We start from the raw sequence: 14,101 nt of genomic DNA on the forward strand, positions 1-14,101 counted from the left end.
GGTGGTAGCTGGGGTTTGGTTTCTGCAAAGGTCCTGTCTTTGTGCCTCAGGACCCACATGAGTGATCACTGTCTACATCTTCTTTGCAACACAAGTCATAGTCACATCCTTGCCATGAAGTCCTTGGAATCAGAGCTTCACAATATAGGAAGGGTCGTGGGGTCACCTGAGAGCCAGTTGCCCTTGGGTAGGGGCAGGTGCAAAACCCAGCAGGGAGTCAGTAGCAGCACTGGTGAGAAGGTGGGTGGTCCAGTTATATTCGTAGGGATGGCAAAGCCAGCATCTCCAGAAGTTGTAAGATTCTCTGCCCATTTCCTGGTCACTTGAATAGAGCAGATTGAGCTCAGCATGTGGACATCAGAAGAAACCTGGCAGCACCTGAGTTTTGCTTGACATCCATTCAACTGAGATATTTTAATAGCTGCCTTCTTTGTTCCTTGTTCCTTCTTCTCTGGTTGTCTTATCTTTAAAACCTCTTCCCTTTCTATTGATTCCCATCATCCTCAATGTGTTTCCTTTACTTCACAAATGCAACAGTGTCTGCCATCCTTTAATTCATGCGAGGGCCCCCCAAACCCCTACGCCTGCAGAAGCCAGGCATCATAAATGAAAGAAGTGGACCCTGTAAGGACTGTGTCAGACCAGAGCCCCAAGTCCTTTCTTATCGGAGAGACCACTACTAGGCCCAGTGCTCTATCTCTGAATTTTCTTGTGAAATATCTTCATTTTTAAATGTTTGCCATTAATTTGCTTTTAAAAATGGGAGAGCCCATCAGTGTGCCCCTATACCCTGGCTCTGTCTGCATTCAGCAGTCAGCAGTTCTGGGTAGTGTCTTGTAGGCCTGAAGGAGGGGAGGAACCCTTGCACCTGTCTCAGGCTCTGTGGACTTTGGATGCTCAGCCTCTCTCCTAACTGCTGTACAGCACAAACTGTATTTATATGAGCCCACTGAAGACTGTTTTAAGTCTGAAATGCAAAGGTAAGATGATGACAGTTAATTCTAAGTTGGCTATTTATCACCCCTGCTCTTCCACTTAGACTTCAGACTCCTCCAAGGAAGAAGCCTACGTGTGCTTAAGACATTTTCTTATTAGTGAACACTAACTGTAAAGAGGGGTTTCACTGTGATATTTCCAAAAATGCATACAGTATACTTTGATCAAATTTGTCCTGGTTATATTACTTTCTTATATATTATATATATATTATATAACATATAATATAAAAGAAGTATAATATAAAGTAATATATATATATATAATGTATTTCTACCATATTCACCTCCCCACTACCCTGTCCTTTTTCCTTCCACCCTCTTGCTGGTTCCCTTCCCAAACAGCAAATAGTCCCCTTCTAAAATGTGTTAAGACATAGACTTAAAATACTAGATTAAATATTCTGTAGTTAAAGGGGTGTTTCAGTATTTCTGTTTAGTGCATTTCTGTTCCGAGGGGCTAATTTCAGAGATGTGTTTGCTTTTCTCTTTTTCTGTTAGGTAAATTATTTAAAAGCTCCTTCCTCTGGAAAGAGTATTTGTAGATACTCAAATGTAAACTAGTTCTTGATGTCTCTATTTCTAAGCTTTTGTTTGTGTCTGCTTTTTTTTTTTTTTTTTCCAGACAGGGTCTGTGCCGTGTAGTGCAGGCTGGCCTTGAACTTGAGGTCATCCTGTTTCAGACTCCCAAGTACTGATTTTACAGGTCTGTGCCACCATGCCCAGTTATTTGTAGCTTTTAACATGCTTGGACTAAGGTGGACTTGCAAAAAAGAAAAAAGATGTCTGTGAAAGTTCTGAAAGATTTTTACAAATTTAGAAAAATTTGCTATTTCAATATTTCAGGTTTTTTCACTGTATAGTCAAAAATTCGTATATAACTTTTTTGTATGTAACTTTTGACTTCCTCAAAACTCAATTAACAACCTACTTATGGGTCACATACACAGTTGACTAACATATTTTATACCAAATGCATTACATCCAGGGGGCCTCAGAACTACCAGAGATCACTTTTCATTGTGATAAGCACTTTACTGGAGGAGATGCAGACAGAATCCACATCCCATGGCCTCCTAAGAGGCTACTTAGGTGCTCACAACTCCTGACTGGCTGCAGCAGCAGCAGGAAGTGACTGAGAAAGGACGGGAAGAGTACAGTGTGTGCTACAGTCAAGTTCCTGCAGTATGACAATAATGCATCTGTATGTTTGCATCTCTTGATGGCCAGACGTGCATACGTTTTGATAAATTCTAACTTTCTACAATAGACTTGTGTGTATTTTATGGTAGTAAATAAGAAATAGACTATTATCCACATACATTTAATGCATTCACAGCATAACTTTTTTTGTGATGCTGAGGATTGAACCCAGGGTCTATGTGTACAAGGCAGGTGCTGTACCACTGAGTCACATTCCCACCCTACTTTTTCTTAATTTTTTTGAAATTTCTAGGTTATGTGGTTAATATTTGAGCTTTTTCCAAATTGTCACAAATCTTCAAAACAAATGTGTGTAAAAGTGAACCTGCTCAGTTCCAACCTGTGTTTTTCAAGGATCACCTGTATTTATATATTTCTGGATGCTTTTTCTTCACTGTGTACTGAGTCGTCTCTTCATCTGTTTCCATGTTTTGATCTGGTAGTGAACCCAAAACAAGTCCAGTCTTTTTGGGCTTTCCAAATGCATAATAAGATCTTCAGGGGCTATGAGCATGGTACATGTCCCTCTGGTGCCCATGGCTACTTTATAGGGCCCTAGTACGCCGTGGCCGAGAGCACAGGCTTGAATCAAAAAGAGCCATATGGAAATCTCAGCTCTCCCTTGGAGTGACGGGATGGGTGTGAACAAGTCACTTGACCTCCCTCGATGTCAGTTTCCTTGTTGGATATGAGTATTAAATAAGACGAAGTGAAAAGGCTGAGTCTAGTCCCCGACCACGGTCACTCAGTAAATGGTGCCTCTGAGTAGCATATACCGGTTCAGCTGGAAGAAAGGAGGTCTTGCAGAGCATCTCAGTCTAAGCCAAGATTGCCTAGAACCTGAAATCATGCTCCTGATGGGAACTGAAATTAACGTGCCAAAAAAGGTACCTGCATTCCCACGGTCACTGGTCACTGTACCACTATGCACAATAGCCAGGACAGGAACTCAGCCTAAGAACCCATAGGAGAGGAAAATGATATTGGAATATTTCTCTCTCCTGTGTCCCATCAGCAAGGTCAGTCTCCCCAGAAACAGAGGAGCACAGAACACTCCAACCAATGACAGTCACTGTACCCTAGAAAGTTTGTGTCCTGAGTTATCCAGTGTTCTGTAGGCTAATGGACTGGTCTCTCCACCTAGACAGCAACCTTCAACTTCCTTAACTTTTCACCTGCAGCCTCCTTTGTGAGCCAGAGGCAAACATTAACCTTTGAACTTCCCTCCCTCTCACTTCCTTTCCTCCCTAGCTCCACTCAGGCTCCTCTGCCTCTCGGAGCTGGGAGCCCCCAGCTGAGCCAATTGAGGCTTCACCAAACCAGAACCCTCCACCAGGACTTTAAGGTGCTTTCTAGGTGAGAGATGAATTCAACTGTTTATTTTTGGCAGTACTGGGATTTGAACTAGAGCCTCGAAGTTGTAAGGCAGGCACTTTACCATTTGAGCTATTCCACCTGCCCTTTTCCTTTGGTTATTTTTCAGATTGGATCTTGCTCTATGCCCTGGTTGTACTTCCCTGTGTAGCTCGGATGACAGGTGCACCTCACTGTGCTCAGCTATTGGTTGAGATGTGGTCTCAGAACTTCGACACCCCACGCCCTCCTGCTGGCCTCAAACCACCATTGTCCTGATCTCTGACTCCCAAGTAGCTAGGATTACAGGTGTGAACCATGATGCCCAACCTTCAAGTGGTTTTGAACATTTTTGTAACTAAAGCAAGTAGAACATACTTTCTTACATTTTCCTTACCTATTTTCTTCTCTGCCTATTTATTTGTGATAGAGATTATCTCCCTGAGATCTCTAGAACCAGATTTTTTTGGAGGTGGGATGGTAGTGGAGTTTGAACTCAGGGCTTTGTGCTTGCTAGGCAGCACAACCTGTGCTTTTGCCTTTTGATTTCTTTCTAAACAAAATGTAGTGTAATAGATACACTTGGGCCACACCATGTATTTTTCTGCAGCATGTAAGAAATTAATATTTGTGCAACCTAATTAAGAGGATTTTGCATAAAATTGAATCTTTAGCTTTTCTAAATTTTGATGTTTTTGTTTATATAAAATGTAAAAATTGTGTGATATTGAGCCCACCTGTGTTCACTGGACTATATTTTTACATGATTAGCACAGAGACCTTTTATAACTGTCTAAAATTATGATTAGGACTGAGGCACAAATGTCACTTTTCCATGGTGGCTCTTTGATGTGGGCCACTGTTCCTCTGTTTATAAAGAAATGCCATGAGAAATTACTTAGACTGACATGGTTACTGTGTTGTCACAACCTGAGATTATTAACCTTGTGAGGACAGGCCGAGACTAAGTGATCTTTAAAAAACTGAAAAGGAGTCGGGGTGGCAGCACACATCTGTGAGCCCACCCCTTGGGAGGCTGAGGCAGGAGGACAGGGAGTTCCAGGCCACCTGAGCTACATAGCCAGACCTATCTCAAACAAACCAGGGCTGGAGCTGTAGCTCAGCAGCAGAGCAGGACATGCACACACACACAAAACTAGAGTAAAAGCAAAGAAAGAGATAAAAAATGGAAGAAGACCTTACTGTGTATAGATGTCCTTCATTTGGGAAATATTCAAACTTCCAGAAAAGTTCAGTGAATACTTTTTGTTACCCCATGGCCAGATTTACTAGTTCTTTTTTTATTCAGTTGAAAATAAGTGCAGGCAGCAAGAGTTCTTCAGCCTGCATCTCTTGAGAATCAGGGTGTTTTTTTCCATGAGCACGATACTGATTTTATACCTTAGCAAATAACAATCATTTCCTAATATTAGCTAATAAACAACCCAATACCCACATTCAGATTCTCCCAGATGTCCCAAGAATATTTTTTTTTAGCTTAATAAAAAGAGTGCAGAATCCAGTCAAGGTTCATGACCTTGTTCTGTCTCTTTTGTCTTTTTAAATATAGAACAGCCCTTCCCATTTAGGTGTGTTGCCATTGAACATCTTGTAGGATCTAGGACAGATGTTCTGTAGAATGTCCCATGATCAGGGATGTATCTGATTGTTTCCTCATATTTAAAAAAAATCTTTTCAAATATCCACGTGGAAATGAACATAAATGATAGCATGTGGGCATGTGGAAGTTCACCCTCCAATCCATGGGGTTTTCAGGTCTGGCTGTTTTACAAATCCTTCTCTTGGCTTGTCTCCCCATGGCCGCCAGAGACTGCACAGCGCCCAGGCGGCTTCCTGGCACTCCTGCAGATCAGGGCGCTAAAGCTGAGCCATGTCCAGCTTCAGCAGTCCCACTGTACTTATCTCAGATCCCCTGCTGGGGCTTCAATTAAAGAAGTTATTGTTCAGTTCCCCATCTAAAAATGTTGCATTGTGTAATAATCTTGGCTTTGGGAGATTTGGGTTGTTTTGATACCAAGTGAATAAGCTGACTTTTAGGAAAGTCACTTTAAAGCTCTCAGTGATTCCAGGTCAATTGTCAAAACTGCTTTAATAACCAGGATGCAGAAGACACAGTACAGGGATTTTTAGTTTGTTGCATCCTAGTGGGTTTTTTTTTTTTTTTTTTTGGTTATAGAAATTTAATGTCAGTCTAGAGTACATCATAAAAAAACGGTCAAATGTTGAAAGCATGTGATGAAGGCATCCTTGTCTCCTCTGCCCTCCATACCCTTTTCCCTTGGTGGAATAGCTCCTTCCTGCTATTCTTGTTATCAGCAAGCCTGCTGTGGTGCTGACAGATGACCTGAGAATAGGAGTCGTAACCTGGGGTCAGTGGGCCAGGGAGCCCCATCCAGTCACACGCAAGGTTTATATGTCATGTTGTCTGCTTCCCCTGAAGAGCGGGTTCCCTACACTCCATCAATGTTGTCCATGAGCCCAAAACAGGGAAAACACTGACTTATATGGTTGCTTCCTCATAGGACCTTTGATATTTTCTCCAGACACTTCTTTTTGTTAGGTTTTGTGTGTATGCATGTATGCATTGGTTTCAAATTTAAAATTACAAGAAATAAAATGAAATATATTCATAATTTTAGTCATCACCCACAGATAGCCATTGCTTAGCTACTGGTAAATTGTTTATCCATCTGTCTACCTACCTACACATGCACGCACACACACAGGGATTTTATTATCTACTATCTATCATCTATTTATCTCTGTGTCTATGTATCTATCTACACACACATACACACATGGATTTTCTTTATCTATACACACATGGATTTCTTTTAAGGAGTTGTTCTGTATGAATTTTCCTTCCATGCTGGATATGGATTACATTTTGTTTAATTGTTGTAGAGTACTATAGGAGGTATATTATAATTTATTTAGCCAATCTCCTTTGATGGACATGCTTTGATTTGAACAGGAATCAAATATTAGGCAGTAAGAATAGATAAGAGATAGGAACCTGGGACTTTTGCTGTCACTGGAGCCCTCTGCCTTTGTCCTGCCCTTCCACGCACCAAAGGTCAGGCTCTGGACTGTGGGTCAGAAGGCATGTGCCTTCCCCAAACAAAACAGAATAACATTCATCCTATTTCCTCTAGTCACCAAGACAGCAACATGACTCGGCAAGTCATTTCAAATCAATGAAGAATATAATAGTTTTATAGGATCCATCCACTTCAAAGAGCTCGCGCAAGTACATTGTCAATTTCCAGCATTCAAATGAGGATTACTTTGTATAGTTTACCTTATATTTCAAGAACGTGATTGTGTATATTTTGTGGAAAACAAATCTTAATACTGTAATTGTAAAAATGCTTAAGTCATGTAGCCTGGGAGAGACTTAATCACTGATAAACACGTATGGCTTCCGTGTGTGTGTGTGTGTGTGTGTGTGTGTGTGTGTGTGTGTGTGGTCTCTACTTTGCTGTGACATGTTGGTGAAATTGGTGCTGCTGACTGTCTTTTCTCCTTTGCTCTCTTATCTGTTTACCAATGACATGACCAGATTAGGGGCTGTGCCAGTCAACACCCTTGGGTCCAGGGGCAGTAACTGCTCCCATCTGGACACGTGTGATTAATAGCGTTAATCTCATGGCATAAATCACATCTTGTGACTCTGTCAGCTGAGACTTTGGCCATTAAAATAATGTCCTCTGCAAAAATCAATAACCAGTGGTTTTTGGAAAGGAGCAGTTCTTTAACAGCTAGCTATTTCCCACATCTGCCTGTAAAGTGAACAGTCAAATTACTGTTCTCACTAAAATAGTGCAGGCAACAAGAAATACAATCTCACAGATAAAGAATGACCTCAAATAAGGACAGTTAGGAAGCCATTTTAAAGAAGTCAGAAGGCACCACAGGAACGCAATACCCTTTCAAAGTCTTTAAGAATGTCACCCTCTCCACAGATTGAGCCAACAAGAAAACCTCAGAGAGTTCAATGATTGTCCAGAAAAGCATGGGAAATAAATTGGACTGATAACACATACTGTCACTGACCTAATGCTGCTCACCACTCTGTGGCCTGTGGCTACAATGTGGAAAGTCAGTTTTATTTACTTACTTGCCTCACGTTTGCCTAAGATCTTATTGTCACTAGGAAAGTGTATCAAATCTAAATGGTGATAAAATTTCTTGTAAAGTAAAAGAGGAGACTTTTGTGGGGAGGGAAGAATAGAACAGAAGATAAATCTTACAAGTCTCACTTCAGGGGAACCGCTCTGTGAACTTTCAAAAGGATGGCGTGGACCCTGTGTAGCAGCATGTGTGCACAGATGAAGCCAGGTCTGTGGTCCTGGTTTGGTCACAGCTTGTTCCCGCACCTCCCTCCTCCCCACAGCCCTTGGGATGGGGCTCACGCTGCCCTGTTTGTGCTCCACTTACCCCCCCTTGGTGAGCAGCACAGTGTTTTTGCTTCAAATTGGAGCATGCCTCACTGATTTCTGCCGGCGAGAGGCTTCTTAGCAATCTGTGGCTGCACCTGACATTTCAGGAATTCAGGTTTTACCAGATCAGGTCTTTACCATGAAAATCATCAAAGAGCAATGGACAAATGAAGACTTCCCTTTGAACCTTTTTTATTTATAACCGAGTTCATGGCACAGATCCTCAGCATCCTGGGTAGTGAGTTGGTGGCTGTCCAGATTAGGCACAGACACAACCCTATAAAGACGGGAGGAATAACATCTTGTGTCTTTTCTCCTCGGTGGGACATGCCACTCCTTTATGCAAAACGTGAGCTGCAGGTTTGCTCCTGCTGGATAAAAGGCAGGGGGGTGGGGGGGATGGAAGACAGCCTTCTGGCAAAGTGCTTGGGTGAAAAGCTTCCTGTTGTCCTTCCACCCTGTGATGACCAGGAGTGGAGAAGAGCTGCGCGTTTCCTGTCACTGCACTGCCCCTCTCATTTACACTGGCAGCTGGTACGTTGCTAGAAGTTGAAATTATCTCAAGGACTCTGCGCGGAGTTCAGATGTTTGTTTATTGGCGCAGCCAGCCTTAGGCTTCTGAAAACAGTCTTTTGTGTTCTCTCTTAAGAAGAGGCTCTTCTGGGAAGCAGCCCTCCCTCCCTCCCTGCTCTTGGCTGGGAACCTGCTTCAGGCTCATGAAGAAAATTAAATAAAGCAGACCCAGGACTCAATACTAGTCCAAAGGAGGCTCCAGTGGGGAGGTGACCTGAAACAGAAAGGAGCTGGGATCCAGCATTGTGCATTTGTGCTTTGTTTTCGGAGTTAGTGGCAGTAATGAATTAAGCAGCAGTCTAGCAGTAGAAAATGTCTTTCCTGCCCGGGTGGGGGAGCCAGACGCTATAGAGCCCTAACAGGAAGGCTGTTGATGCTGCCTTCATTGTTGGGCCAGTCATTTGTGAGCTGGTGGCCGGACCGCAGGCCACACACTTTTCCCGTGCAAATCTCCCTGCCTGGGTACCGTTTCTGCTGCTGGAGACTTGGCTGAGAAAAGATGGTGAGCCCTGGTTTCATTTTAGTTTTGTTCGTGTGTACCCAGATCTCTGAGGACGATATAGGATGCCAGACTCAGGGTGAGGCGGGGGAGGGGCCGGTTAATCGATGAGGATGTGTAAGTGTTTTGCTGTTAATGTAGTTTTCTGCGTCATCCTCTGTAGAGTTCTGGGAACGCGTCCTGTCGCTGCTCCATGTCTTCCTCTGCCGATTTTTCTGATGAGGATGACTTCAGCCAGAAATCCGGCTCTGCATCTCCAGCTCCTGGAGACACCTTACCCTGGAATCTGCCGAAACATGAAAGATCCAAAAGAAAGATCCAAGGGGGCTCGGTGCTGGACCCTGCTGAGAGGGCTGTGCTCAGGATTGCAGGTAAGCCAAAGTGGGGAAGGGGATGGAGTCTGGGGAGATTGCAGAAATTCACCCCTCTGTTCCCTGGGGCTGGTTCTGGGAGCCATGTACCTGGCAGAAATTTGTCCTCCAGGTGGGGAGGAAGATGACCACAGTGTTTACATCTGCCTCCTTCTATGGATGGAGCAATCTGCTGCCTGCTGGTGACTAAGCTCTTTGGCCCTGCCATCTGGTTTGATGAATCGATGTATTTAAAATGCAAGGAAATATTTACAGACATCCGCACTGAACTTTCCTGTTTACGTGCTGTAGCCACCAAGGCAACCTGAAAGCCTCCGCTCCATTATTCCTCATGTATTTGCTGAGGGAGAAACCCTGTATTTTCCTTTCTGCCAGGAGCTATGCAGATCTGACTCTTAGATACGCCGGTTTTGGTACCCAGAAGTGCAGAGCTATGCCGACACCTTGGATGTCATTTTTAAAACGCAGCATCTCTGTGAGGCTCATGTGTCCATGGCAGGCTTCTGTCCCTAGTGCTTTTAAGGGTGGAGCCATTGTGCACTCTTGATTAATTAATACACGGAAGGTGTCAGTGTCTCTGTTCTGTGTTACCTGGTATCTCTTGCGCTGGATGTAAAAGGCCAACCAGAAGTGATGGCTTGTTTTACCCAGCTGAAGACTGAGAAGTGTGGAAATCAGCCTCCCACCCTGCCATGCACGTGTGGTTTGTGTGCGTGTGCCCTGTGTCTGAGAGTCTCTTCCAACGTGGTACTTCCTCCATCCTGCCAGTAATTCTTTTCTTCCTGGCAATGGTGACAGGGCAGGAGGGACCTACATCCTTGGAGATTCTCTTGAAAAGGCCAAAGGCCAGGTGTTTCTTCAGTTTGTTTCTGCAGTCAGGAGTTAAGGCCTTCTTTCCTGGACCCCTCCCTATCCTTAACTCTGCCCCCAACCCCCACCCCACAGTCTGTAATGCAAAGGACTTTCTCTTCCTCCAAGGGGTTGGAAGGAACCAGTCCAGATTACAGCCACCAAAGCAGCTGAGAACCCCCTTAGGGTCCCCCCAGTGGGATTTTCTGGTTACGGGAAAACTAAACAGATCTCAGCCAGTCATTCTTCAGTCAGGGTTTCTGGGGCAAAAGCCTAGAGCTTCTGGCTTCTGTTGTGAGATGCTGGCTGGTCTCACCCTGCCTCTAAGAGGAGGGTGGAGCAGGAAGGGGAGGAGGAAGGAGGATGGAGACTGCATGCCAAGTGAGAGTGAGCCGGGGTGGCCTTGACTCTGTCTGTCACCTCCCTCCTGCCAAAAAGTGTTTAGTCACTCAGGCCTGCCTCCTTGCCTTGTTGAAACCCTCCTGCAGGTCTGAGGCTTAAGGCAGAGGAGGTGACTCTGCCCATACCAGATGATGGGCTCAGCAGAAAGAGGACATGAGTGAAAGCAGAGTGTGTGGGAGTTGCTGGGGCCTAGGTCAGCCTGGGGCATCAGAGCAGGATGCCTGTTCTGTGCGTCCCGGAAGGTGGATGTTTTGCTTTGGGTAATGAAGGAAGGGAGGGTTTTAAGAGAAGCATGGGGTAGGTGTTTGTCAGGGGAATGAGACTGTGTAAGTGAGGAATACTCTACCTGCACCCAGGAAGGACTAGAAGAACCGGGATCTAATGGGATGACGTTAGCAGACTGCACACTCCTCGAGAACAGGGGTCGTGTGTACTCACTGCGAAATGTCCTCTGAGTTTGTGCAGCTGGGAAGGTGGTGGAGACTTCAGAGGTATCTTTTTAATATTACACTAACTCTTTTTTTGTTGGTGGGACCAGGGTTTGAACTCAGGGCTATGAACTTGCAAAGCAAGCACTCGACCACTTGAGCCACATCTGCAGTCCATTTTGCTCTAGTTACTTTGGAGTTGGGGGTCTTGTGAACTATTTGTCTGGGTTGTCCTTGAATCATGATCCTCCTGATCTCAGCCTCTCAGTTAGCTAGGATTATAGGCGTGAACCACTGGCACTCGGCTATTAGACTAATTCTTTAAAAATAGCACAAAACAAATGAAAACAACAAACTGTATGGAAGCATACTGCTGTTTTAAATAAATATTGGTAAACTAATGTTTGGTACAGAACTTATAAACAACAGTCATACATGGAGTGTAGAATTGGGGACCAGCACACAGATCCCTGTGCAGTCCACAATGGGGTGCATCATGTGTTAGACTGGCCACCGATCACCCGGTGTGAGGGTAAGGATCTAGCTGCTCTAAGGGAATCTGGTGCTGTAGATAGTTGTACATGCCATTAAAACTTCAGCTTTGGGTTTTATTTCCCATTGTTATAGTCTCCTTGAAATTCATCCCCTCTTTGAAATTCATCCTTTGTGAGAGCTGGGGTGAGGCTCAGAAATGGTGAGATGTTGGTGATGTTCAGAATTTAGTAATGAAGGAAGTGAAAGTTTAACATTTTTATTTGTTTTTAAGGAAGGCCATAAAAATAGAATTGTTTGTGAAAATGTCTACCGAGTCAGAAAGACCATTTGGTCTCTGGGATATCTTAATTCACCCACATTTACCAACTACTCATCAAGCTTCTGCAATAAAATGAAGAGTTCAGAGTTGTGCCTTTGAAAAGTCCTGGTTTAATGCGAAATGTTGTCAAATGGCTGGAACCTGGCTTGAGATTGGTTATAATGGCTGGGAGCACCAAATATCAAAAGAGCCCAGAGGAGAGTCTAATTAACTTGGGGTGAGAAGGAGGCTTGGGAGGTTCCCCAAAGTTTCTGAGAGGAAGTGCCACCATTGAGACAGCTGGATGGATTAGGGTGAAACGGAAAGCACTTCCCAGGGATGGAACTATATGAACACGGGTAGGAGAGGTGTTTAAAGAGGAAGTGACATCTGTGTGTAGCTAAGCATTAGGGTCTGGAAGGGAATGGCAGAAACTGCCTGGGGCTTGTGTGTGGTGCTGAGGTGATGGGAGCATTCATGCTGGGAAGTGGAGGGCAACTTGAAAGGCTTTTCAGTAGGGCGGTGACAATCAGGTTTGCATTTAGAAAGTCACTTGTTGTGGTGTCACATGTCTATCTCTCTATATATCTGTATATATATCTATATATATGTATGTACATGTATGTGTGTTTATAAATATATACATTTATATGTATATATCTATAATTTTTCATGGTGCTGGGAATCAAACTCCAGGCCTCATATATGCTAAAGAAGCATTCTACCACTGGACTTGTTTTTGGTGATTCTGAGGTTGGAACTCAGGACCTTGTGCTTGCTAGGAAGGCTCTCTATCACTTGAGCCACATCACCAGTCCTTCTTGCTTTAGTTATTTCTTGAATAAGGTCTGGATTTTATGCCCTGGGAGGCTTAGATGATGATCCCAGATCTACACTTCCTGCATAGCTGGGCTGACAGGTGTGCTTCTCTCCATGCCCAGCTTTTATCGGTGGTTGAGAAGGGGTCTTGAGAACTTTTTGCCCAGGCTGGCTTTGAACCATGAGCCTCCCAATCACTGTATCCTGAGTAGCTAGGATTACAGGTGTGAGCCACCACATCCAGCTCCAACTTGTTTGCATGTATGTATGTATTTTGGTAGTGGGAGTTGAACTCAGGACTTTGCACTTGCTAGGCAGGTGCTGTACTGCTTGAGCTATACCCCTAGCCCTTTTTGCACTGGTTATTTTGCGATGGGGCTTTTTGCCTGGCTGGCCTACAAGGCCATTCTCCTATTTGTGCTTCCCTATATAGCTGGGGTGACAGGTGTGTGTGTCCACACCCAGCCATTGGTTGAGAGGGGTCTTGCAAACTTTTTGCCTGGGCTGGCCTTGAATCACAATCCTCCTGATTTCAGCCTCCTGGGCCACTATGCCTGGCTCAACTTTATGTTTTTAAAAATGCTTTTGCAGGGTTGGGGATGTAGCTCAGTGGTTGAGTGCTTGACCAGCATTCATAGGTCCTGAGTTTGAGAACCAGCACCGCAAAAAAAAAAAAAAAATTCCTTTTGCATTTATTATTGTTTCATTTTCTTAAAAGCAGAAACTATAGTATATTCACTTCCTGTCTCTTAGGGTCAGTGTGAGGCTGGAATGATAAGATAGATATAAGGAGAAGGGGCTTTTAAACCTCCCCTTGCATAAATGCTTCTTCATATATGAATAATACAGATCTTCTTAGCTAGAGGATACTGTAAATTTTTTTTTTCAGTCTTAAAGTATCTGTAGAGGTACACAGTTTGCCAGGGATGATGCTATTTTTAAAATCAGAATTTTTAAGTTAGAATTGAAGGATCAAAGCAGAGTTGGACTTTTTTCTTAGGCAAACTAGGATTTCATTAACTCCAGTCTCCCTCTCTAGTTGTAATTTACTAGGACGATTTACTGAACTTTTCTTACCTCCAGTTTCTTTACCAAAAGGCCATTATTAGGGTGAAAAGTAGGACAGTGAATACAAAATGTTTTGCAAATTCCTGAGCACAAGGAGAATGCTCTACACACAAGGGAGGGTGAGGATAAGTAAGACACCCAAAAAACTAGATAGCATTTGTTGCCCTCACTGCAGAGAAACTAATGCAGGTACTTTAAAGCAACTGAGACTAATAAGAGAAGGGGACCAGGAACAAGAGAAAAGGTTAGTTCGAGAAGAATTAACCTAAAAGGTAACAACATGCA

At 43.8% G+C, this 14,101-nt stretch overlaps 1 protein-coding gene across 20 annotated transcripts in view; it reads left to right on the forward strand.

The window, feature by feature from the left end:
* Positions 1-14,101, forward strand: part of Dst (dystonin) — a 410,574-nt gene that overhangs the window by 83,294 nt on the left and 313,179 nt on the right. For 18 of the 20 annotated variants that reach the window (XM_074081831.1, XM_074081836.1, XM_074081834.1 and 15 more), the window contains exon 4: positions 9,250-9,457. In XM_074081831.1, the coding sequence (XP_073937932.1) occupies positions 9,250-9,457 (208 nt within the window). Of the gene's footprint in view, positions 1-8,398; positions 8,549-8,771; positions 9,090-9,249; positions 9,458-14,101 lie in introns of those variants that run through there. The other 2 variants (XM_074081837.1, XM_074081839.1) reach the window with 2 other exon arrangements.

This window comes from Castor canadensis, chromosome 8 (assembly GCF_047511655.1).
Source record: "Castor canadensis chromosome 8, mCasCan1.hap1v2, whole genome shotgun sequence".
Classification (NCBI taxonomy): Eukaryota; Metazoa; Chordata; class Mammalia; order Rodentia; family Castoridae; genus Castor; species Castor canadensis.